This window comes from Nicotiana tabacum, chromosome 23 (assembly GCF_000715075.1).
Source record: "Nicotiana tabacum cultivar K326 chromosome 23, ASM71507v2, whole genome shotgun sequence".
Classification (NCBI taxonomy): Eukaryota; Viridiplantae; Streptophyta; class Magnoliopsida; order Solanales; family Solanaceae; genus Nicotiana; species Nicotiana tabacum.
The window spans coordinates 92,597,182-92,624,032 of NC_134102.1; the positions used below are offsets into that span (position 1 = coordinate 92,597,182).

The following is a 26,851-nucleotide window of genomic DNA, read 5'->3' on the forward strand; positions in this document are numbered from 1 at the left end:
GGAGGTGGAAGTTTAGAAATCACCTCTATCTTTGCCTTGTCAACTTCAATTCCATTTTTTGAGATTTTGTGGCCAAGGACAATGCCTTCCTCGACCATGAAATGACACTTCTCTCAATTATGCACCAAATTTGTTTCTTCACATCTTGCCAACACTTTATCTAAATTTTCAAGACAATCATCAAAAGAATCTCCAACCACCGAGAAGTCATCCATAAAAACTTCAAGGTAGTCCTCCACCATATCCGTAAAGATAGCCATCATACACCTTTGAAAAGTCGTTGGTACATTGCACAAACCAAATGGCATCCGCTTGAAGGCGAAAGTATCATAAAGACATATAAAGGTTGTTTTCTGTTGATCCTCCGGAGCAATAAGGATTTGGTTGTAGCCCGAATACCCATCAAGAAAGCAATAGAAAGCACGGTCGGCCAATCTATCAAGCATTTGATCTAAGAAAGGAAGTGGGAAATGATCCTTCCTTGTGACTTTATTGAGCTTGTGATAGTCCATACACACTCTCCAACCGGTCACCGTTCTTGTAGGAATAAACTCATTCTTGTCATTGGTGACCACCTTCATGCCCCCCTTCTTCGGGACATATTGAACCGGAGAAGTCCACGAACTATCGGAAAATGGGGTAGACAACCTGGCATCCAACCACTTAATAATTTCCTTTTTGACAACTTCTTGCATAGCCTCATTGAGTCTCCTTTGATATTCAATAGATGGTTTGGCGCCTTCCTCCAAGTTGATCTTATGCATGCAAAATGCGGAGCTTATCCCCCGAATATCAGCCAATGTCCACCCAATAGCCTTCTTCCTCTTTTGTAGCACTGCGAATGTAGAATCTACCTGCACGTTAGTCAAACAAGAGGAAATAATAATCGGTAAAGTAGAATAAGGGCCAAGAAATTCATACCGAAGATGTGGAGGCAATGGCTTCAACTCCAAGGTAGGAGGCTTTTCAATGGGAGACTTTGTAGGAGGAGTTGTCCTATTTTCAAGATCCAAAGATAGTTTCTGTGGTGCATAATTGTACGACCCCATTCCTTGCAAAGAGTTCACATATTCCATGAAGTCACCCATCTTGTCATCATCAAAGTTGAGCAAGACAGCCTCCAACATATCACCAACATTGATTGTGGCACTTGTATCATCAATAATAACATCGGTCACCAAGTCCACAAAAGAGCATACCTCGCTCCTACTTGGTTGCCGCATGGACTTACACACATGAAATATCACTTTTTCATCACCCACCCAGAAGGTGATTTCTCCGGCTTCAACATCATAAAGAGCCTTCCCTGTAGCAAGTAAAGGTCTTCCAAGGATAATCGGCACCTCATAATCAACTTCACAGTCTAGAATGACAAAATTCGCCGGAAGAATGAATTTATCAACACGAACCAAGACATCATCAATCACTCCCAAAGGCCTCTTTATAGTACCATCGGCCATTTGCAATCTCATAGAGGTGGGTCTTGGTTACCCAATTCCAAGGTCTTGAAAATCGAATAGGGCATCAAATTGATACTTGTCCCAAGATCACAAAGAGCTTTAGCAAACTCGACACTTCCAATTGTACAAGGAATCGTGAAAGCACCGGGGTCCTCCAACTTAGGATCCATTGAATGCACAATTGCACCCAATTGATGAGTGACTTTGATAGTTTCAAAATTCATTGACCATTTTTTCATCACGAGATCCTTCATAAACTTTGCATAACCTGGCATTTGTTCTAAAATTTCAACTAATGGCACATTAATTGAGACATGAGAGACTCTTCATCATTTGAATAAACTTTTTGAATTGATTCTCGCCATTTTGTTTGGAAAGTCTTTGAGGGTATAGAGGTGGAGGCTTAGGCAATGGTGCCTTAGCCTTTTGCACTACTGACTTCGGTATGTCAATAATGTGATCCCTAGACGAATTCACCTTCTCTTGAGTCTCTTCCACACTATCATCAATATCAATCTGAACTTCATCATTTGATTGCACCACATTGTTCGGGATCTCTTCTTCTTGTACCAATTGTTCATCATCCACAAGTTGCTTTTGACATGAGGTGGGTGCATTCCCACCTCTTCCAATTCTTGTAGTAATGGCCATGGCATGCCCTGTATTATTTCCACCCTTGGGTTTACCCCTGAGTTACTTGGTAATGCCCCCTTAGGACGAGAATTTAGAGCTTGAGAGATTTGTCCCATTTGAACTTCTAAGTTGCGGATCGATGTGTTGTGTGAGGCAAGTTGGGCATCCGAATCGGTATTATTTTCCATCATTTTCTTGAACATGTTCTCAATACGCCCCATCTCATTGTTTGAAGAACTTGGCCCATGGAAGGATAAGGAAGCGGGTTGCTCCGTTGTTGATACATCGGAGGCCTTTGAAAACCCGACCCCTGATTACCTTGATCCCCCCCCCCCAATTTCCTTGATTATTGCCAGCCCAATTTCCTTGATTGTTATTGTTATGTCAATTCCCTTGATTGTTTCCACCACTCCAATTTTCTTGGTTGTTAGAATTCCAATTGCCTTGATTGTTTTGAGGTTGTCATTGTTGTTGGTTTGGGCCTTGGAAGTTGTTTCGTTGCCCTTGAAAGTTTTTCACATATTGCACCTCCTCTTCTTGTTCATTATAAGAATCGTCTTGATTTAAACCACCATCCTCTTGCACATAATTCTCCACTCGATGTTGCGCTTGTGGACCCTTGGTCCTTCTTTTGTTCACCATCATGTTTTCTCCCTCCATGGCATTGACTTGCTTAGGATTTTGCACTTGTTAAAGTTGAGCCTTTGCTAATTAATTCATGGTGGTAGTCAATTCGACAATGGCTTGCCCATGGTCATGCAACTCTTTGTGAAGGTGAATCACATTGGGATCACCTTGTGGAACATTGGCCCGAGATTTTCATGCCGATGATGTTTCTGCCATTTCATCTAAAATCTCACATGCCTCCACATAAGGCGTAGTCATGAAGTTCCCACCGGCAAGTTGATTCACTACATATTGGTTGGTTGTGTTGATCCTACGATAGAAAGTTTGTTGAATCATATTCTCTATCATATAGTTGTTGCGACATTCCTTAACCATTGTTCTATAGCGTTCCTATATCTAGTGTAGTGGTTCATTTGGCTCTTGCTTGAATGCCAAAATCCCATTCTGAAGTGTAGCCATATGCCCCGGAGAGAAGAACATAGAAATAAACTTTTCATCCAACTCATCCCAAGTGTGAATGGAATGGTTCGGCAAACGTTCCAACCAATCTAAAGCTTTTCCGTAGAGAGAAGGGAAAAAGCCTTAGCCTCAATGCATCCTCAGAGATATTTATTTGTTTGCTCCCCCAACAAGTGTCCGCAAACCTCTTCAAATATTTGTATGCATTTTGAATTGGAGCACCAGTGAAGAAACTTCATTACTCTAGCAAAGTGAGCATCACATTGATAATTTAAAAGTTGCCCGCCCTAATACGGGGAGGGACTATTGCACTAGCATATCCTTCATTGGGTAATACCCAGTGTGGAGCCGCTCGTGGTGGAGGTGGGGGTGGGGGTGAAGTGGGGACATTGTCATGAGGCACTCGGCCTCTTCTATTGACTTGAGGTTCAAGAGGAGCCTCATCAACTTGCTCATCCTCGACGTCCACATCCCCCAAAGCAATATTTTTGAGCTCATTGTTTGCCATGATTATACCTATGATTTATCAAACAAGTTAGTAACATGGAAAGAAAATAAGATATTCTAAAAACACACCCAAATATATAGCTAACACCATTTTTAACTCCCCGGCAATGGCGCCAAAAATTGATGGCATCCAAAGCATACCTCAAAAGAGATATGAAATGGTCGTATGCAATAATAGAAACCCAACTAAGAGTCGGAGTCGAATTCATAGGGAGCTAAGATGGGAGTTAGGGGTATATATTTCAATTTGAGCAATTGGATTATCTAGATTGCACTTCCACAACAAGGATTTGTTTTGTATTTCTAATGTTACACTAATGATTGCAAAATAAAGAAAGAAGACTAGAGATAATTGCTGTAAGTTTTTTCCAAATAGATAAAAAGCCTAAGGTTATGACCATGACCTAGGTGTTTGCCTAATGGGAGAAAATCTTTAATGTTTGTTTTGTCGATTGGGGTGTATTATAGCTCTCAACTCTAAATTACCCACTCAATATCTCTCGGTCAGAGAGTGAATTTGCCCCATTTGCCTTTCTCAAGACCAAATGGGTATCACCCAAAACAGTTAATAAGAGCTCAAGTCGGGTTATTACTATCTCTAGGTTGAACCCTTTAATTGGTTTAATCAATCTCTCAATTGACCTAATTCCTTGTTAGCCTAGTTGTCCTAGATTAGGTCTATCTTTCTCAAGTAGAGACTAAGTCAAATAGGCATGAATTAATATTTGCAACCAATAATTCTATAATTAAAGCATGAACTAAGCTAAATAATCAACACTCAATCATAAACAAGCATTAAATTAGATACCCATAAGGTTTACACACTAGGGTTGGGTCACAACCCTAGTAAAAGTCTAGCTACTCATAATGGGGTTTGAAGAAAATAAGGAAAAAAAACTAATTAAACTCATAATGGAAGCTTAAAATGATTAACTCTATTGTAAATAGACCAAAGCAATGTAAAACTTCCTAAAGTAGTAAAGAAAAATGGCTTCAGCAACTTCAGAGGTTCAAACTTAACCTAATTTTGTGAAACTCGTCTATTTATACAAGGCTAAAAATCTAGAACAAAAATGTCCCTCGGGAGGTTCTGCGGCCGCACAATTTCATGTGCGGTCCGCAGATTTCTTCATCTGGCAAGAACTGAAGTTCTGCGGCCGCACATTTCTGAACTGCGGCCGCGAGGCATTCTTCTGCGTCCACACATTTTTTGACTGCGGCCGCAAGGCAATACTTCTGCGATCCGCACAATTAGGACTGCGGCCGCACAAATCTTGATGCGAGCGGCTCTTATGTGGACCATAAATGATTTTTCAGCATATGGTAATCTATCTGGATGGTGCACTTATGGTCAATTTGCATGCCCTTCTTGCAACATAAACACTCAATCTAGAAGGCTAAAACATGGAAAAAAAATTATGTTACATGGTCCATCGACGTTTCTTGAAGCCAGAGAACAAATATCGAAATGATGCAAAATCATTTGATGAGACTAAAGAATCAAGACCTGCATCTTGTCCGATATCTGGGTCACTAGTTCTAAATCAAGTTAGAGACATAAAATTTACTCTCCGTCAGATGAGTGAAAAGGTAAGTGGAGTGACAAAAAATACATGAAAAAAGAGGAGTATATTTTTCAATCTTCCTTATTGGGAGCATAACTTGGTGCGACATAATCTTGATGTGATACACATAGAGAAAAATGTGTATGATAACTTGATTTATACATTATTAGACCTTGGTAAAAAGTCAAAAGATAACTTATAAGCTCGATTGGACTTGAAGGAGATGAAAATAAGACCAAGCTTATGGCCTCAATATCGAGCTAATGGGAGGGCATATCTTCCTCCTACTTATTTCACAATGTCATCTGCAGAAAAAGAGTTATTTTACGAAGTACTACAAAATGCTAAGTTTCCACATGGCTATGCGTCAAATATCTCTCGCTGCATTCGCAAACGAAAGATATCCGGGTTAAAAACTCATGATTGTCATGTTATAATGCAAAAACTTCTTCTTCTTGCATTACGGAGATCAGTAGATAAAAAAGTGAGTTCTGTTTTAATTGAACTATGCACATTCTTTCATGTTCTTTGTAGTAAAATGCTTAAAATGGAAGAGTTAAAGTTAATTGAAGAAAAGATTTCTTTAACACTATCTAATATAGAGAAAATCTTTCTTCCATCATTTTTTACTGTTATGGTACACTTGATTAATCACTTAGCAACTGAGGCTAAACTTGCGGGGCCAGTGCAAAGAGGATAGAAAGCTGGCAAGTTTTCTAGGGATTGTCGCTAGAACTCCAGAACTAACTCCATTACATGTAGATGATTGGAGAAGTTTTGGCAAAGATGAAAATAACAAATTGGTGGAATTTGTGAGGTTATGGTGCTATTATTCTTATTCTTCTTATATGAATCTAATAATATGTGATTTCTTTATACATGATATTTTTTTGTAAACGTTTGCTTATGTTTTTATAGAAGAAGTTCTCTATCCCAACGCGCGGAGAAAAGCATGTGATAAAGTCACTAGGAAAGAAATGAAAAAATTATAAATGTGATTTAAAAAGTGAGTATACGTCTAAGTATAAGACGAAAGATGCTCTACTGAAAAATAGACCAAGTCGTATACCTAGGGATTAGTGGACTGGTCTCGTCTCATATTAGCTCTCTGATAAAGCTAAGTATCCGCTTTATAAGTCCTAAAAATACACTTAGTTGCTTTTGATTTTTTATTGGTTAGTTTTTATGTATAAATTATAAGATATTATTTTTATGTTGCAACGATAGAGGCGAACACAAGAAAATAAAAATAATAGAGCCAAGCAAAATATGCCTCACACTGGAGGATCCAAAAGTATTGCCACCTTGATGGCTGAGAAGGTATCCATGTGAAAATTACTAAATATAATATTTTAAAAACTCCTTATCATGAATATGTGACATTGATTTTGTTGTATTAGGCTGAAAATGGGATACAGCCTACACGAGCACAAATTTTTATTTTAACTCATAAACAACGTAAGGATGGTCGACCACTTGATGAGGAGTCTGCAAAGACAATTGTGAGATTTCTTCTTAATCTCTTATTTTTGGAATTTTATCTGTTTTAATTAAATCCAGGTTCACCAATATTATTTGCATATTCAGTTCCTCAAAAATATCTCGTCCGAATTTAGAAGTATTTTCTTTTAGCAATTTTCTCTTGTTTCTGAATAGATTTTACTTTCTTTGACAACTCTCTCTAATCAGGACATGATAAATGAAAGATTGAGGAGTAATAGTGTGAGACTAAATGACCATCCTCCTCAAAATGTTGCTTGGGAAGGAAATGTATATTCTCAAGTCTTGAAAAATGAAAAAAGTGGATATGTTCGAGGTTTGGGACTTGGTTTAACTCCTTCTACACTATGGGGTAGTAAATCTTCCATAGGAAATATTGATCCAGATGATTCTTCTAATGAGGTAAAAAGGTTAGAACAAAAGGTAATAGAGTTAACGGAGTTAAATGAAAAACAAAGTGAAGAAATGAGTTCGATGAAGCATGAATTATCATGGATGAGACAAGTCATGTGCAAAATTGCTCCTAATGAGTTATATATGTCTCAGAATATCAATGGAGTCTCAATTGGACAGGTAACACAAATTCAAAAGTCTTAGACATTTGTTCTGAAACTTTAGTCTTATTAAATTAATGTTATCCAACGTGCTAATATTGATCAGGTCCGTGATGCCAACAGTGGCCATGAACGAGTACCACAAGCACAAGGGAATCATAGTATTGGTGAAAATACTCCATCTTCTCATGGTATTGCTCTTATACTTGAATATGTCAACATGGTACTCCTCTTTTGAATTATGCTCAATATGTTGCGAATTGTGTTTTGCACCAGTTTGATTTTATTTCGAGTCGCTAATGTAGTGCAATCAATATCCTTACTTCTAATTGGTGGTTGGATTGTAATTTGGTAAGCTCAAGGGAGGGTGATGTAGAAAGCCCGGGTGAGTGGGATATAATAAGTTGGAGGGAAGTTTAGGATGTAACTTTAATGTAGACTTCAATTATGCTCAAAAGAGGAGAGAAAAGACTTCTGTTAGTATGTAATAGGAATTCCAAGTTGCTACAGGATGTTGAAAAATGTTGTAATAACTTGATAAAAACCTTCTATCTGAATTGGTTGAGATGTTCAATCTTAAGGTTCTAGCAGCACCTATGAATATTATTATTCCCTCTCGTAAAAATTGTTGGCAGAAGAATAGGAGAAATTGATATAGGCGATATACTAGCTAATTGGAATTGAGGTCTAGGTTTGTTGTTACGTTTCCATAGGATGTCATATTGGCTTAAAAACTTTTTAATCTTGCCATTGATTTGTATATTAGAAGCAAATCTAGAAAACATCTAGTATTAGAGATCTTAAGCTATTGTTCTTTTGGATACGTGCTTCCTTGGAAGGCTGTGTCTGTTGCTGAGAAGTACCAACTTGGTTCATTCTTGTTGGATTTGCTTTTAACCTCAACAATCTCTTTGTCTTGACCCCTATGACCATTCATGTGAGTACTAATAGCTTGGTTAGTCATATAGTCGTTCCACCAACAGTTACTGAAGATGAGATAATATAGCCTCTCAGTCTGCATAGGTTGAATTTAAAATTTGGAATTGACTGGACCGACTTAAATGAATAACATGGTTAAGGAAATAGCTCAGTTGATCAAGATGGACTACTTTCACTGTATATTTTAGATGTAGACTCACGATTTTTCTGATTCACATTCAAATTTTTCTTTTGACATTCACTTATTTTATTATTTCAGGTTATGCCAATGAAGTTTGAAAATTTAGCATGGAAGGATTTCAATAGGATGAAGAGTTGCAGAAATTGTTTGAGGGCTATGCATATACTATTTTATTATTGTCTGTATTTGATAGGATTAAATACAATGACATTAATTGTTTAGTTTAAACAATGTAATTTTTTATCCTTTTCACTGATACATTCATACTATGGAATATTTTTTTCTTTTATTTTTCTTGATATTACAATTTTATTTTATGAATTAATAGTAATATCTTTGTTAGCATTTGTCACTTGAAAGATAATTTTGACAGCAACAAATAAAGGATGTCAATAAGACTAGACAAAACATTACAATTGCTGTTAAAACTTTCATATTCTTTGCGGCGATAAATTTTATTCTTCATTTGCCGCTGAAAGGGTTACTTTTTAGCGACTATTAATTGAATTTACCGGCAATAGAAAAAAAAGCTAAAGGTGCAAATTAAGTCATTTTTGGGACAAAATTAGTAGCCATTAAAATGGCCGCTAAACAATTGCCATTAAAGATATGACTTTTAGCGGCAATTAAAATAAATTTCCCGACAATATAATGGACGCTAAAGGTGAAAACTAACCCATCTCTAGAATGAATATAGTGGCCAATATAATGACCGCTAAACAATTGTCGCAAAATATTACGCCTTTTAGCGGCAATTGAGACTGCCTTTACCGACATTTTTATAAATGGCCGCTAAAAGCTTTAGCGACCCATGTACAACGGCCAAAACTTAATAGCTAGTAAATATTTTAGCGGCAATATTTATTACCGCTAAAAGCCTTTTCTAATGCCGCTAAAGCCCTTTTTTGTAGTAGTGTCAGGTATAAACATGTATAAACATGTAATCGGTGCTGAATAAGTTCCGAAGGCATTGGGTGGGCGGTTGTTTGAGTTAATTCTTCTAGTACGTACAATTTGAAGAGTTAACCCAAATAGCGACACTAAATATGCCCGTCATGGATGCATTGGACAGGCTACATGGACCCATCAGGCCGTTAAAAGTGCTCAGTGCATCAAATTAGGGCAAGTGCAAAGATAGTCATTCTCAGGAATGCTATTGAGAGATTAGCCAATACTTATTTTGTTATGAAATTTTAAACTAAAAATCTTAACATCGGGACATTTTTGTTCCAAAAAAATGAACTGAAAACTAAAATTCAAGATCTATTGGCTAATTCCTAAATAGCAGCCCTTTAGAGTGGCTACTTGGTGTCATTTCTACTGTCAAATTTGAACTGCTTAAATTTTAGCCCAAATCCACTAACCCGTCCAAAGTTTAACCCGAATCTATCCCATCCATAGGTGAGTGGTCATTTTCTCCTTTTAACAAACACTAGCATTCTTTCTTCTCTCTCCCATTTTCTTATTCTTCTTCTTCTATTAAAAGGGTACCCCAGCAGATCCATTTCTCTTTGATCTAACAAGGAAGAAGAAAAAATGGAAGCGTTTTACTTTCTGGTGTTTGGGGCATTGAGTGCAGTAGTAGCTGCATTGGAGCTTAGCAAAACAAGCAAAGATCGAATAACAACCTCACCTGCTTTCAATTCTTTCAAGAACAATTACATCCTTGTCTATTCTCTCATGATGGGTATCTTCCTTTTTTTCTTTTTCTTTTTCTAATGCATTACCCTATTTTGAAACTCTTTTATAAGCAATGACATTCTTGTATATTCATTCATGTTGGGTGCAAATTTTTTTTCTTTATTTTTTTTAAAATCAGTATAATGCATTACTCACTTGTAAAAATTTATAGGTCTTGAGGCTTTTGATTTGATAATTTCCATTAAAGATTGCATTTTTTTGTTTTTGATCCAACGATTTAATGTGATAGTGTAGTTGGTTTTCTTGAATCCTTCCTTTGTCAAAATTTCAATCATGGTTATGATAGCTTGAGTTAGGCATCTGTTTGCGTTTGCACTTTTTTGGGTCCTTTTTACCAATTCTTCATGTACAGCATGGGATGTGCTAGATCATAGCTAGTGAACCAAGTCTAGTATTTAAGTGGAGAAGAATAGAGAGGCCGATCCAAACAACAGATTTCGGGGTTATCAAAAGCGTATAAATATGTATACATATCATGTATGGATGGTGTAAAACAGTGGCGGAGGCAGGAATCCTAAATATGGGATTAAAAAAAATATCTGCAAAAATGCTATACCTAGAAGCTTCCCTTGTGTAAAGATGATTCCAACAGTGTATATATAGAAGAAGATAATTTTTTACCCTACTTGCACGGTGTAATATCTAAATGAATAGGATTCAATTGAACACCCCCCGGGAGGTGGGGGGTGTAAACAGAAAGTTTTGGTATATGGAGAATGGTACATACAAAATTACTTGGGGAAAAAATATAAGCGAATCTTGGCTACGTAGCTTTCAGGGAGAATTGAACACATAACTCTAAGTTTATGATACCTCAGCCTTGGCCATTAGATCATGCACTTATTTCATGCTTCTTCAACAACCAGAATTCGTTTAGATTTTATTTTTAGTCGTTTGCTTTTTAGTTTTTTGAATATTACACTTGGGTTCTTAACTTTACAATTTCCCATATTGGTCAAATAAACCATGATTTTTCAGTAACGGGGAGTAGGTGCTTTACTGTGACTTCCAAGTGTGGCTTGTCTCATATCTTATAAAGATTGTATTAGCTGAGATTGTATTAGCTGTTTCTACTATTTTCTGAAGTTAGGTAAAAGTGAATGAAATTATGTTTGCAAGTTTGTAAAAAAGTGTGCTGATAAATTTTCTATGGGGCAAAGGGTAATTTTGATTCTTAATCCATACTCCATAGCAAACATGCTTTAAAGATTAGGATTTATAAAACTGTACTAACGCAAGAAAGATTGTTTGTGGAACACTGAAGAATCCACTTTACAACCTTTAAATCGATTAGCTTGTGCTGAATTTGGCACACAAGATGAGATTAGTGGTTCAAAGCACACATGATCTTAAATTGGAGAACCAGTCTCTCTAAGAAGAAAGGGAATGAATAAATGAACTTTCTCTTGAGTATAATGAAGGTCATATAAAAGCTTTAATTTTGCAAAAAGAAAGAAATTATCAATATATTAATTGCTTGGTTTCTCATCTTATTGATACAAGCTTACCACGTGGACATATAAACTCGGTGAATAACGAGTTTCTCCTCTTTTTCCATAATGGCATCATGATTGTTAGTTGTGTGGGTGTGTGTATGTGTTTGCTTATCTTTATATCATGCGTCTGTCTATACATGTATACTGTTGATCATGCAGAGACTGCAATTTCTAGCCCCTTAAGTCACTGATATCCTTTTCTGGCAATAGCTGGTGATTGGCTGCAGGGTCCGTATGTCTACTACCTTTACACAACATATGGATATGGGAAGGGTGAGATTGGCCATCTCTTTATTGCTGGCTTTGGATCTTCCATGCTGTTTGGAACAATTGTTGGATCCTTGGCAGACAAACAGTATGCCCGCTATATTTTGTTAATTGAATGCTTTTCTTTTTAATTTTGAGCGTTACAATCACACTCAAATTTTTTCTAGGGGCCGAAAGCGGGCCTGTGTCACGTACTGCATCACTTACATTTTGAGCTGTATCACCAAACATTCTCCTCAGTACAAAATTTTGATGTTGGGCCGTATATTAGGAGGAATTGCCACCTCTCTCCTTTTCTCAGCCTTTGAGTCTTGGCTTGTCGCAGAGCATAATAAGGTGCTTAAATTCTTTTATGATGACTTACCTTGGTGTTCTTTTAAGATCCCTGCCAACGATTAGACACATTCCACTATCAATTATTATTAATTTTTTGGGGTTAGAAAGTTATTATTTGTAAGAATTTTTAGTTTCATTCTTCTGTAATAAAGCAGCAAACTATTCTTACTTAAGTATACATTATACATCAAAAAGCCATCTACAACTAAGAATGTGTATCCTTAGTTCACTCATATCTGATGGTAGTATCATGTACCATCATGTTCTCTGATGTATTCCTCTTTCAATGAATTTGATTTTGTATCTTATCTTGCAGAGGGGTTTTGATCAACAATGGCTATCATTAACATTCTCAAAAGCAATATTTCTTGGCAATGGTCTTGTGGCTATTTTGTCCGGGCTATTTGGAAATGTTCTTGTGGACACACTAAATTTGGGTCCTGTTTCTCCTTTTGATGCTGCTTCATGCTTCCTTGCTATTGGTATGATCATTATACTGTCATCTTGGACTGAGAATTTTGGTGACCCTTCAGAAAACAAAGACTTACTTACCCAATTCAAGGGTGCTGCTGTGGCAATTGCTTCTGGTAATTTTCAAATTTTAGCTTTGCTCCCTTCTTCTGACCTTATTTCATCTCTGCGGACGAGTATATCATAGGATGTTTTAGTAAAAGAAAGAACTGATTATAATGCAATGGAGAGACTTTTTGATTCTTCCTTGACTTGTGTTATTCGACGGTTTTCCAACATAGATAGTACAGTTGGAAAAGCTTTTTTGCGTTGTAGTATATTTGTGAAGCTTCTCTAACAGTTCTTCTCTTATGTAATCAGATGAGAAAATTGCACTGTTGGGTGCTATACAGTCACTATTCGAAGGTTCGATGTATACTTTCGTATTCCTGTGGACTCCTGCTCTGAGCCCTAATTCAGAGGAGATTCCTCATGGCTTCATCTTTGCAACTTTCATGTTGTCTTCAATGTTGGGCAGCTCCCTTGCATCTCGATTACTGGCTCGCTCATCTCTCAAAGTTGAAAGCTATATGCAGATTGTTTTTGCAGTATCTGCTGTCTGTCTCTGTATCCCTGTCTTCACAAGTGTAAGAAAGAATCCCAGGGGTTGATTTTATTAAACATTACTGCAGGTGTCATAATTCTATTTTTTCTCACTAACTCCACTACGTCTTTTTCACTTTAAACAGTTCTTGGTGACACCTGCTAATGAAAAAGGTGGAGGCATTTCTTTTTCTGGCTGCATTCAGCTTCTTGGATTTTGTGCATTTGAGGCTTGTGTTGGAATATTTTGGCCTTCTATAATGAAAATGAGGTCCCAGTACATTCCTGAGGAGGCTAGGAGCACAATCATGAACTTTTTCCGCATTCCTCTCAATATCTTTGTATGCGTTGTGTTGTACAACGTGAGTTTTCTTTCCAATCTAACTGTTACACCAACCTAAGTAATATTGTATCATTTACTTATTATTGTACTTATATATTATGTAATCTTAAGCAGGGTAGCTCTAAGAAAAAAAGATACTAGTTTATACCTTGTGTTGTGGCAGGCAGTGCTAAGTAACAAAGGCACACACAATATGTGATGTATATCCTCATACAAAGATTGCTCTTTATATGATTACTAATCCATTTTTCTTTTGTTCAGGTTGACGCATTTCCAATAACTGTTATGTTTGGCATGTGCTCTATTTTCCTCTTTGTGGCATCAGTCTTGCAGAAACGCCTCTCTGTTATTGCTGAAAAGTCGAGTAAGAACAGCTTCCAATTGTCTTTATAGTTCTTACTGCGAGTTTGATAGAAAGTTAGCGCAACGAATGATTCATCACTGTAGATATGAGATTATGTGAAAGATAGTTAACTCTGTTATAGGATATAGATTTTGGGGGCAATGTTCCTTGTCTTCATCAAACGATAATACTCATTTTAGTAGGTCAGATCTGTGTCCCGAGGTTTGTTGAAGGGTTAACTATCCGATAGTTGACACGGATATAAGATTTTTCTTTGGTTGATGCATTTGCAGAACCTCAAGATTGGGCAACACACAAGGAAAGAGAAATGGAAACCGCACCCCTAAATGCCTAAGTTGATGCAAGTCGCTGGATGAATTAATTCAGCAAGATTATGCAGAACAACTATCAGTTCTCTATACAAAAAAAACAAAAAATCAATAGGGTACTGCTTATGAAATACTACACCAGTGGGTTTTTCTCGTCGAAGAAGTTACCTTCCTGAGCTCATGACTCGGGTTCACGTCATAGTTGAATCTTCATGCAACAAGTAGATTTTGCAACTGTGAGAAAAGGAGTATCCTTCTATCAATCTATGAAAGCTGATGCAGCATTGCTACACTGCATTGCTTGTTTTTTCTGATAATGTAAAAGCATATATGCCATTTTGGTTTTTCTTTAATTCATTTATAAGTATGTCTATGATATGTAGAAGACGCTGTTTGCCTAGTGCTATTATATTTACTCTTGAGTAATACTCATTTTTACATGTTGGTATAGCAAATGTCCTGGCAATAATTTTAAGCAAGATAGACGCTTAACTTGAAGAAATTAAAACAAGCAATGAAGCAACAAGGAAGAAGATTAGAGTAAGGTTGAGTTTTTCTAGGAAAAGAGTAAGGAGTTACATTCTAAGGTGCCAAAAAAGAAACCAAAAGAAGGGCCTAAAATGTTGACCAAAACTTTGCAAATGAACAAACCAATGGTGCAGCAAAAATTCATACTTTTATGCTGTATATTTGTAGATAATGTGCTAGTCTACGTCACATATAGGTTGACTTTTATCACTGTTTAACTAATTATAACTTACCATTTCATTAAACAATTAGAATTGGCCATTTGGGATCCCCAAAAATGAAGGGTTTGTGTAAAAATGGAATCTCAGCGTGTGTTATTTTTCTTTTGGTTCTTGTGTTGACTAAATAGCTTAAATGGAGCGAATGAATAATAAAGATTTATAGCATTGACATTAACTTACCTTGGATTGAAACATAGGTATTGTTAACCAAAAAAAATAAAAATAAAAACTGAAATAAATAATGGTAAGGGCACAAGGCACATGGTGACATGTTGTATAAACTAAAATAATATGCAAACTGAGGAACCATTTCCTGCTCTAATCCTTTCCATTCCCATGTTAAGCTGCATCCACTGTTTCTTTGTCCAACTGTCCATGTGCCATTGTTATTCAAATAATTGACCCTACCCAATTGTTCCTTTGCTGGAGACCCTCTTTTGCCCTTGACGGCAAGCAGCTTTCTTTTAGGTAATTATGCTATTATGGAAAAAGACAAAGGGCATTCTAGTAACTCTGCACATGTCTGGTTCACTGTGCCAATCAGTGATATAGGTGCTAATTTCTTTCTTCTAAGTTTGCGTGTGTATTTACACTCAAATTTGACAAAAGGGAAACAAAGAGTGAAGAGAGACAGTTGCGCAAGTTATGGCTACTCTTAGAATTCCAAGAAAGTACCATTCTTCGTACATTCTTTTTCAGTTCTTTCTATTAATGTTAATACAAACCAAAGTGTTGTGTTATCAGTACAAAGTTGGAGATTTAAGTGCTTGGAATGTACCCTCTTCTGCAAATAAAGATGTCTATACCAAATGGTCCAAGAATCATGTCTTCAAGATTGGAGATTCAATCAGTAAGCCTCCCATTTCTTGTTCAGATCTTCAAGATTTTCCCATTCTTACATACCCTTTAATAAAATATTCAACCCCATCAATCTGGTTTTTGAATTAATCATTTTTTTTTAATTTTTTTTTTGCAGTGTTTTTGTACCCACCAAGTGAAGATTCAGTAATACAAGTGACGAAAGCGAATTACAATAGTTGCAACCTTAAAAATCCAATCTTGTACATGAACAATGGAAATTCTCTATTCAACATTACAAAACCTGGGGAATTTTACTTCACAAGTGGAGCAGAAGGACACTGTGAAAAGTTACAGAAACTACACATTTCAATACCAGGAGGAAATGGAACAACTTATGAAGAAGATTCGCCTGCTTTTGCTCCATCTGCAGATTCACCTGCTTACCCTACTGTTTTTGGCTCAATTCCTGTCCAATCTGCTAATCAATCATCTTCTGGGAAATTACAGATCTCTATTTTTGCTGCCATTGGATCAGTGTTTCTCTCGCTGCTTCTAGGAAGCACCATTTTTTAGAGAAATAATACTACATTTGGAACAGCACATTTTGAGATTTAATTCATATTTTTTGTTGTATTGAGCCATTCTATTTACTTTGTATGTTAATTTTGTGAAAAGATCATTCATGATGATGAGTTTATTGGGGGAGCTTTCCCCTCGAGAAAAATTATTGAGTTTCTTGTACTATAATCAATATTTGTGTCTCATCGATCTCATTCTCTTTAGACATCTAAGGGAATAATTCTCTCTCCTGCTTTTTCAGTTTCAATTTTTTTTTCCTGTGTTGGTTGTCATAATTTTTAAATCTATGCCCCAGTATATATGGAAAAGGAAAAGGGGAAAAAAGTAGAATCTATGAATAACGGTACAGTCAAGTGCCATCTAAAAAAAGTTAAAGTTAATTCTGGACAGTAAGGTTCGAGGGAATAAAAGAAAAAATAAAGGAGAACAATACGAAGTACAACAATAGGAAGTACAAATTTTAAGATTGAGCAAAATCTAGTAACTATGGGCAGCTTGGTACACTAACCTAACCTCTGTAACTCGCTTTTATCTTCACTTTTATTTTCCTTATATCTTCGCGTCACCCCCTAAGAAAAACTAAAATAGAATAAAATATATTTATATGAGAGAAATAGTTGGATGGAGGTGCGAGGCTATAGCTCCAAAAAAGGCAAAAACCCCACGAGACAATCCAATAACCATCATAGCACTGGACTTTGAAGATTTCAAGACTTGCCTCTTTTAACATTTTCCGAGAAAAGAAAAGCATTTCACAAGTTTAATAGTAACTCAAAAAGACAAAACATTGGTGCCCAATATTACAATTATAATGTTATTGTAGCATATGCATGCTAGCTGTAGCCAGCAATTCGCCGACAACACTTTGCACTTTCCTCGTGAAAAGGCACCAAGGGGTTGTTGAATTGAAAATCTTTATTAAACCCACAAGATAAGTGATGAAGGATTTAAACTTGGATATATAAATTGGCGAAATGTCATTTGCAGTTTGTGTTATAATATGAACAAAAAAAATTACATGTGTTGTTTACATAAAGTTTCATGACTTTGTTTAGTTAAACAAGATTTAAACAAAACATTAAATTAAAAAAAAATGCACTTCAAAATTAGTAAGATTCAAGATCAAGGAAAACAAAAGAAAAATAAAATGATATGAGTGTCAAATTGTACACCCAAAATCATATCCCAATTTTTTTTACAATTGAACATTACTCATAAAAATAACTTTTTATATAATTTAATATTGACCCAGTTAAAACTAAGTAATCTGGGTGTCAACACTAGGAGGGGTTCAGTTGAGTGCTTCCAATGGAAAACCATACAGAAAAGTGGTAAACTGCAGTAGCCAGAAAAAGAGTAGGTGTCTGATCATTCTTGAGCTATGACGTAGATTACACTTGCAACCCAACACTCAGGTCAGGGCAGCCACTCACTCAGGGATACATGTCCTAACAAGTTAAATGTATATGACACAATACCTAATCTTCAGCAAACAACAAACAAGGGAGTATTACATTCTATCAACCTACTATTCTTAAGACTGCTGTTAGGCTCTTTTTTATGGGCTAATGAAGGCACATTGTGACTCGTCCTGCCACCCGAAAATCTTAATGGAAGTAATACTCCACACCCATTTGCAAAAAGCTTGTCGGAGACAGGTAGAAATAGGCAGGGCAAAACTACGTGGACTACCAAGTGTTACAGGAAAATAACTAGTTCTTGAAACAAAGTTATTAGCTTGCCATCTCCACATCGCTTTTTACTGCTTTTCCTTCAGCTGCACAGGCTGCCTCTGAAGCTGTGGCCTCAGCGAACTGGGTCCCTGCAGTCTTTAGTTCCCCTCCTGCAAATGCATTCCTCATTTGATTAGAATTTGAATCTACTTCCATTGCGGACGCCCTTGGAGGTGATGCAGGTTGCACCTCCACATCTGGATATGCAGCCTTGAACCGCGCCCTAAGCCCTTCATCAACTAATCGTACCCCTTGTAGTTGGTTTCCAAGTGCCATCCACCTGATACATTTATGGATCGTTATATTGAGAATTTATCTTAACTAAGTGCAATGGAAAAATATGATGATATTAAGTCATTTCTCTACGAATGATGTCTAATGATGTTTACTAATTACTCTCTTCACTAACAAAAAACTCGTGAGAATCTCTGTTTTCTTTTTTGGGAAGAACATACAAGAGAAGAGAATTAATTAGTATTCCACTAAATATGGGGATATTATCAAGCTTTTATTTTTAAAATTAAAAAAGAAAAAAAGACTTTCTTCTATTGTACTAACACTGACCCACAAACCTAATATTTCAAGCAGAAAGGACTAATTTTTGACATCACATATGGTAGGATCATATTATTATGTTCTAAGATGTGATAGAGGAAGTACTTTAAATCAAGAACATAAATTATTAGTAGAAGTTAGAAGCCCAAATCAGTTCCCTCCATATGTGATTGTGCGGGTGCAACATTCTTAAAACCATGTTTAATAGTTTCAGACTTTCAGTTGAAGAATAGCAAGTAGATCAAGAAATGCATACCCAGCATGAACATTGTGCATCCGAGCAAATAACTCCAACTTTCTTGTCCTTGGACTAATTCTTTCGAGCAAAGGATACATCTAACATGTCAAAGCAAAAGCATAGTTTATGTATAACCCAACAACAGGGCAAAGTATCAAGAAAAAATAAGAATAGATGCTAAAAGAGTACTCCCTCCGTCCCAATTTGTTATACGGATTTCAAGAGTCAAACTTCTTAATTTTGACCATGAATTCGAACATAGAATATTAAAGTTTTTTGAAATAAAAATTACATATTTGAAAACTACATAAAAAGTACTATAAGTCACGATAATTAACAATTCAAAATATTCAAAAGGCATATGCAAAAAACCGTGGTCAGAGAAAAAACTCGTTTGACTCTTGAAATCCGAATTGTTTCAAAAAATTGGGTTTGACTCTTGAAATCCAAATTGTATCAAACAAATTGGGTTTGACTCTTGAAATCCGAACTATATCAAACAAATTGGGACGGAAGGAGTAACATAGAATCACGACCACTAAACTTAACGTAACACTAAGGGTTGGGAAACAAGTTATCCTAGGATTAATTATCCCGGGATTAGTTATCCTGGTATTGTTATCCCACCCTCCCATAAGGATAAAAATAACACTACAATCCCGGGATAACTAATCCCAGGATTAGTTATACCGCGATTTTATCCCAGCCAAACGTGGGATAAACTCATCTCAACTTTAATCCCGGTATTAATTATTCCTTATCCCTTGTACCAAACGAGCCCTAAGAGTACAGACATTTTATAAAATTAGGCTATTGCATGAACACCAATAAACGTGTCTGCGCTTTGAAGCTTTCAGTTTCTAGCTCTTTTTTTCTTTTCCGAAAAGAATAGAAGAATCTAAATTTTTCTCACCTCATCTGGCTTACGACTCGTTTCCCGAACCTCTGCTACAATGACATCAGTATCAATATTCCTGTTTACCTCTGGATTTCCCTTTATTCCAACAAGGCAGTGTTCCTTGCTGTGATTGAGCCAATGGCCTGTCCGACCAGTTCTGATGATTCGCTGAAGTTGATTGGTCTTAACCCAAATGATTTCCTCAACACGTTTGTAACCCCAAAGTTCTAAACTGCAAGAATGGTATCAATGTAATGGAACTTAGCAGTCATAACTTTTTTATTCACAGAGCAGGAATTACATAATTTTAAAACATAAAACCAAATGATGACGTGAGTCTTCAGAGTTCTCTCAACTTCACCACAAACTAGAACAAGTAAAATTTGCCCCAAGGTTAACAACGCAAGCTCCTATGTATTTTTTTAAATAAGCTTCTAGTGCTTGGTTCAATAATTTAAAGAAACATTCCGACTAGCCTATTCAGTAATTAACAATTCATATCTCAGGCTCTCTTTTACCACTGAAATTACTACCGATACATAGCAAACTCTAAGCCCATCATCATGACAGAAACAACTCTTGAACAGATGGTATTGCGACAATACAAATAAGTAGTAGCCAACAAGCAGTTGTTAGTGACTGGCTTTGTGACAATCAACTATGCATCTTTTGATATTTTTTTTTATTTTTATAAGGTAACTATGCATCTTCTGATATTATTTTTTTCTTTTTGGATAAATCAAGTAATCTCAAACTTGTTCCAAACTGTTAAATTATTGAATTGTGTGACCCTCTCTTTAAAAGCTTAAGCTATTAGAGAAGGGTTTTTTTTTTTTAAGAAGCAAGAAGTTATATTGCTTGCACCAAGAGGATGCAATGATTACAAAAACAAAAAGGGGACACTTTCATTTATTTGTTTGCAAAAACACCTCCTCACATGTGGACCTAACTCTTGTTCCAAGCACATAATATATTTGATGACGGCTCTCAGCGAGACTCAAATCTAGGACCTCTGCCTCATCTAGTACCACATTTAATTGTTTGACCAATCATCCAAAACTTAAGGTAAGAGGTGAGTGTCCCAGCACATTTATGGACCATTTTGTCTGCCTTTTTATATCCAATGTGAGATACTACCTACCCTCTCGTACGTGTAAGCCGGTATTGGGGGTTCACACATAGACCTTAATGCTGATTGTGTGAGAATAGGTTCGCCAAAGATTGGGCGTGATTTCATGATAAATAATTGAAATGTATGAACATTTCATCTAGAAGTTTAAGTTATTAGAGAACCTTGGAGACCTGGGTTCAAGTTCTAGAAGAAACAAAATAAACTATGTGATTCCTTCTCATGATCTGCCTAAACTTTGATGGGCTGAGTTACTATCGGTGCTAGTGGGAGGTAGTATGTACACAGTGGAATAGTCGAGGTGGACGCATACTAGCACGGACACCATCATCATTAAAAAAAGATTTTAAGTTAATGGAGAGATACACTTCAATTTATTTATTTGTTTGCAACACAAACAATTGGAAGAAAGAAAAGAAATGCTTTTTTAGCCTATGCCCCATTGTTATAGGATCCCCATTACTTACATCATTTCAACAACCAAAAAAGCTAAGAATTATGTTATCACCACTAATAATGATGTTCCACAAGAATGATAGTCAAGTCACTCACTAATAATAATGACATTTCACAGAACAAACTATCAAAGAGCCTTCCATGTTATGCAGCGTCATACTACAGATTGTACACATCTAAGTCAAGCTATACCTGTCTACTTTTGTTATCACATAGCAGAGAAGATGTTTTATAGATTGAGATAGAGGGAAGAACTCTAACCATTCCCGCCCAAGCTCCATGGCACGTCCAGTCACCCAAAGGAATATAAGACCATCAGTTTGCAGTGCAGGGACATTTAGAGTGCGCATTTCATCATCAGCCATTGTCCCATAAGGCAATTCCATATGAATATCCCATGGTGGGTCAGCCATTATAATTCCAAACTGCCCTAAAATATCCACTCTAAATGACCGTATGTCACAATTAATCCATTGTGGTTCACCAAGCTCTACTTCTGAACAGTAATGAGCACGCTGAGGCTTCAAAGGCTTCGGAGGGGGCAAGGTAGCTGCTCCCATCATCAGGGGTGATACATCTGGTGTCGAGTCAAGCTCATAATGGACATATTTGCATGTCTGCCAATAAGATGAGTGTAATTAATCTATTTCCAGCAGATAAAAGCAAATCCTTGGGTAAACAAGTTAGTCATGGAAATTACCTTCATGTGACGGCAAGTATCAAGAAAAGAGCAATCACCTAAGTTGACATCAGTATGCACAGCAATTATTCGCCGAAAATGAACCTAAAATGCATCATAATAAAGTTATCGTATCAATCTGAAATAAAGGTAATGATTAACAAGTGCTTTTAAAAGGCAGAAAACGCAAAAAAACGGCGGGATCCATGGAGCTTGAAGCACATGCTTCTTTAAAGGAAGTGCAAAATTTACAGAAAATTAAAAATATCATACATATATGAATTAGTACAATGATAATCAAAATTCCAATAAAATAACTAATTTTGACTTCCAATATGCTACAATGACGATACCAATCCACCTCCTCAAAGTTGAGAATCAAAGAATCCACTATTTCTCGTTGGGTCAATACTGATTTGTTCAATATTTTGTAAATGCAAACTGACTGCTGCTTGTTTGAATCACTCTGCGCATCATTGTTTGAAGCACAGGCTTCACCCATGAAGCGACAACCCCTAGCTTCTCATCGCTTCGTCGTTACAAAGCAATGGCTTTTAATAACATTGTGATTAACACCATCTACAATCTTCATTAATGGTTAGGATTACTATTCTATGTTCGAAACAAATAACAAATTCAGAACTCTAATTGTCATAAGATATTTAAAGCAGTGACACCTAAAATGACTTGGTCTAACCTTATCACAAGCAATATAGGAACCAGATTGGCGTCGACAATCTTCCTTTGTTAAAGCTGAACAATATTCCTTCACCTGGGAACCACCTTTGCTTTTGAACTGAAATAACATTCATATAAAAAGTCACCAATTAATATGAGATAATGTGCTACAAAAGTTTTGGGAAAGAAACAAGAGATGAGAAAAGACGTGCAGCAGAGCAACATAGGAAATTCAATCAATATGGATAAGAGAACCCATTTCAACTAAAAGGCTACAAAACGAAGTCAGGGAGAAGAAGAAATGAATTTGGACACTACAATTGAAGTAGAAGTACGAAATTGCTGTGACTTAGCAAGTTTCACTTATTTCCATAATGCAATGTACCAAAGAATGCAAATTAATCAGCTCATGATATCTGCGATAACTTTATATTAGAAGTCAGCATCTATTTGTTCAATAAAATTATCAATCAAAGCATATGATGAGATGAAATCGATAAAGGTGGAATATCCAATACCCTTGCAGCGACGGCAGATTCCTTAGCGGTAGGTCGATGAATAAGGTCCAACAACTCCTCCCCGGTTTTCGATTTTTGCATTTCCTTAAAACTCTTTTTATTCAACATATTCTCTAAATCCTTCATATCATCTTCTTCTGTCCTAGGTTTCAAAGCAATAGAATTTCCTCCTCCTACAAACCCACCATTTGGCCCCATTGGTGGTCTAGGCATCGGAGGCGGAACACCAACACCTCTAGGCATCCCCATCATACCCACCATACCTCTATGCCCACCTCTCGGACCCATATTGCCGGGAAACATAGCTGTCATCCCCTGCATATGTGAATGCTCCCACATTTCACTCATTGCCCTTCCCATTCCCATAAATCCTCCATTATCACTTCCTCTTTTCACCATTTCCTGATTATTATTATTATTATTCCGATTACCTCCACTTACACTACTACCCTCATTTTGCTTACTTTCGGGCAACTCTTTCAATAACCTAGTCCTATCAATATTCAACACCATAACCCTAGATTTTCCACTAACAACAAAATTCTCCAATTCTACACAAGCATTATCCTCCGCCATTAATTTCAAAGCCATTTCCACAGCCATTATTGGCCCCGACTCCCCTCCGAGCTCCCTAATTGCCGCCTTTTCAGCAGCCGTATGCGACTGATCATTCTCTAACTTCCTTAACAAAGTAGACGAATCAATAGCCGTAAACGGCACTCTCTCTAACAAACACACTGCAACCATCGCCCTTACGACGGACAACGGTCCCCCGCATTCATCAATTACCATTTTATCCCTCTCATTAACGCTTCCAGAAGCTTCCGAAATAGGTTTTGCGGGTGCACCACTGCTAGAATTGGGGTTAATCTTCGGGGGGACGAGTAAATTAGGGTTAGGGTTAGGGGTATTAGGGAGGGGGTTGGGTAAAGGGGTAAATGGTTTCCCATTGAAGGACGAAATGGTCTTGAGAGAGAGGTCGAGTGAAGAGACGATGTCGGGAACCAGGGTTTGTAAAGAGGCGATGAGTTCCAATTGAGCATTGTGTAGGGTTTGTATTCGGGTTTCGTGTTGTTGCCGGAGCTCCTTCACGGCGGCGATTTCGTCGGTGCCGTCCGAGTGAGTTTCCATTGTTGATATTTCTTTCAATCTTAGCTTCAGATGGCGAGGTTTAATTATCAGTGGGAAGGGTTTCTGTGAGGGGTTTTTGCTGATTCTTGTACATAATTTTAAAATATTTTAAAGGATAAATTACACTAACCACTCCTATTATATGACTCAACTGCAAACATAACCTTTATGTTTTTAGATCTAATTTATTCTTCATATATTATGAAAATACTACTTACTATATATATATTAATTTTAATAATACAATTTCCTTTTTACAAGGGTATTAGGTATTAAGATTTTAAAAAAAACACTTATTTCCACTTTACATGTGTCATTTGTGCGGGCGCAAAAGAGTTCAATATGTGCACATATCTTTCATGGAACAACTTAATTTCAATAATCAAATGCTGTTATGCAATTTATCAAATTTGGATTAACGTAATAATTTGATTCCTGGTTTTGTATACTTGCGTTTCAAAATGTGTTAATTGAGCGTGTAGCTACGTTTATTGATGTTTTATACATCAATGTCACAAGAGAGGTTGATTTGTGTGGTGTCTAATTTTCGCGTGCACTAATTATAAAAGGACATGGTTCTTCTAAGTGTTCCTTATACTACTGTTGCGGAAATAGTAAATGCGGAAAGTAAAGAACACAAGTATTTTTACGTGAAAAATACCCGGCTCAAAAGGTAAAAAACCCACGACCTACTACTCAGTAGGATTTTCCCCAACACTTCACTAAATCACCGAGCCAAACAGCATTTACAAAACTCTTTGTAAACCTAAGGATTAACTTTAATCCCGTTGTGGCAACCAGCCTCTAACTGTTGCGACAACTTCAAGTTAACTCTAACTTGAATACTCAGAGTACCTAATATAATTGCTTCTAGATAAAGGTGAAAGGTACAACTTGAAAACACCCACTACAATTGATCTAGAATAAAAGACAGACTCTTGGAACTGGTTCTTCTATCTGGTTCATGTAGTTTCAGGTTCGCACGCTTGAATCACACAAGAATTGCTTGCAAAATGCGTTGCTATTTTGCTCTCAATTCACGTTTAACTTCAGCGTTTGTGCGTGCCTGTAGAATGAGAACATCCTGCAATATATAGAATTAGTAGAATGAGAAATAACTAGAGTTCTAATGCTACTCTTCCTTGGTGGAAGAGTTCTAGTTATCTTCAACTTCTAACTCCTCCCTTATCTTGGATAAAGTTCTCTTCGAGTAAGGAGTCCTTATCCTTATCATTTATGCAACCTTTTCGATCAGGAGATATCATATATAACAACTTGAGCTTATTTCCTTCACGTGCATCCCTTATGCTCGAATCTACCTGTGTATGTATACAATGTGTATGGACCTGGTTCATGCTGGAGTTCCTTTGTCAATCATCAAAACAAACTTCACTTGGGCCAACAAATTCCCACTTTTTGATGATGACAAACTCTGTGCTTTTCATAAGCATAGGCCCTGTATCAACTTAGCTCAACATCAACACAATGTTAGAACACTTTCCATTTTAAGGTCACAAGTCATCAAGAACCAGGTTCATTAGGTTATAAACATCGTAATCCAATGGAAAAAGCACTATCTTCCCCCTTTTGACATCATCTAAAAGTTGCATAATTATGTTAGATAACCAGATTTTAATAGAAATTATTCATGGCCACTGGGGCTACTTCAAATGCAATCATGGAATCAAGTATCATTTATCAATCTAATGATATTAGCCATCTAAGAAGCATCAACAAACAGTTAGAGCACAAAAACAGTTAATTATCATTGATACTTAGTCATCCACAAACATAAAGAGAAATAAAAACACTGGATCATGAGCAAAAGAAACAAAAAAATCTCATTCGGGTCACTGGTTGGTCTAAATAGGCTAGGAAGGTCTTAAGGCTGGGAATGACCAGGTTCTTGGTTCTTGGCTTGAAGCAGTTTCAGCATATCCTGAAGAATGCCATCATTCTTCTCATTTTCTTTTGCAAGCTCAGCTCTGAGAGCATCTATTCTCAGCTTCTACTTCTGCCAACCTCTTCTTTTGCCTTTCAATTTCAACATCCTTAGCCCCACTCTCCTGCACAAAGGCTCGCACTTTGTTGTTCACATGTACCTTTTTGGATGAACCAGCTTCTTTGGGAGTGGTGTGGACTTCATAGTCACAAACAGTCAATGTGTTTGCCCTAAAGTGATCCTTGCTTGTACCAACCTCCCATTTCTTGATGGGTACCTTAAAGTGTGCGAGTACAGCCGTGAGAATGAACCCATAGGGTATGACATGAGATTTGGTGCCAGTCAGAACCCTATCGAGAAGCTGGATGATGAATCCAGGCCAATTTATTTGCCTCCCACTGTCCAGACATTCCATAAGGACCAGGTCCATGAATGTGGAAATGTGACTCCTTTCTTGCCTAGGCAGCACAAC

At 36.8% G+C, this 26,851-nt stretch overlaps 3 protein-coding genes across 3 annotated transcripts; 2 read left to right on the top strand and 1 right to left on the bottom strand.

Moving 5' to 3' along the window:
- The first annotated feature begins 9,832 nt into the window (after nt 1-9,832).
- LOC107788398 (uncharacterized) lies at nt 9,833-14,732 on the top strand. Its single transcript, XM_016610079.2, has 8 exons — nt 9,833-10,112; nt 11,833-11,977; nt 12,057-12,225; nt 12,542-12,812; nt 13,057-13,322; nt 13,425-13,640; nt 13,883-13,985; nt 14,258-14,732. Exons 1-8 carry the CDS (start codon nt 9,962-9,964, stop codon nt 14,317-14,319), a joined length of 1,383 nt encoding a protein of 460 aa, XP_016465565.1. The 5' UTR covers nt 9,833-9,961; the 3' UTR covers nt 14,320-14,732.
- Nucleotides 14,733-15,610: 878 nt separating this feature from the next.
- LOC107788399 (early nodulin-like protein 8) lies at nt 15,611-16,567 on the top strand. The gene is made up of 2 exons (XM_016610080.2): nt 15,611-15,892; nt 16,019-16,567. Exons 1-2 carry the CDS (start codon nt 15,688-15,690, stop codon nt 16,414-16,416), a joined length of 603 nt encoding a protein of 200 aa, XP_016465566.1. The 5' UTR covers nt 15,611-15,687; the 3' UTR covers nt 16,417-16,567.
- A 1,185-nt stretch (nt 16,568-17,752) lies between these two features.
- LOC107788400 (putative N(6)-adenosine-methyltransferase MT-A70-like) lies at nt 17,753-24,552 on the bottom strand. Its single transcript, XM_016610081.2, has 7 exons — nt 23,307-24,552; nt 22,808-22,906; nt 22,132-22,215; nt 21,693-22,048; nt 19,862-20,078; nt 18,967-19,046; nt 17,753-18,435 (listed from the first exon to the last, which is right to left on the bottom strand). Exons 1-7 carry the CDS (start codon nt 24,435-24,437, stop codon nt 18,156-18,158), a joined length of 2,247 nt encoding a protein of 748 aa, XP_016465567.1. The 5' UTR covers nt 24,438-24,552; the 3' UTR covers nt 17,753-18,155.
- Nucleotides 24,553-26,851: the final 2,299 nt, after the last annotated feature.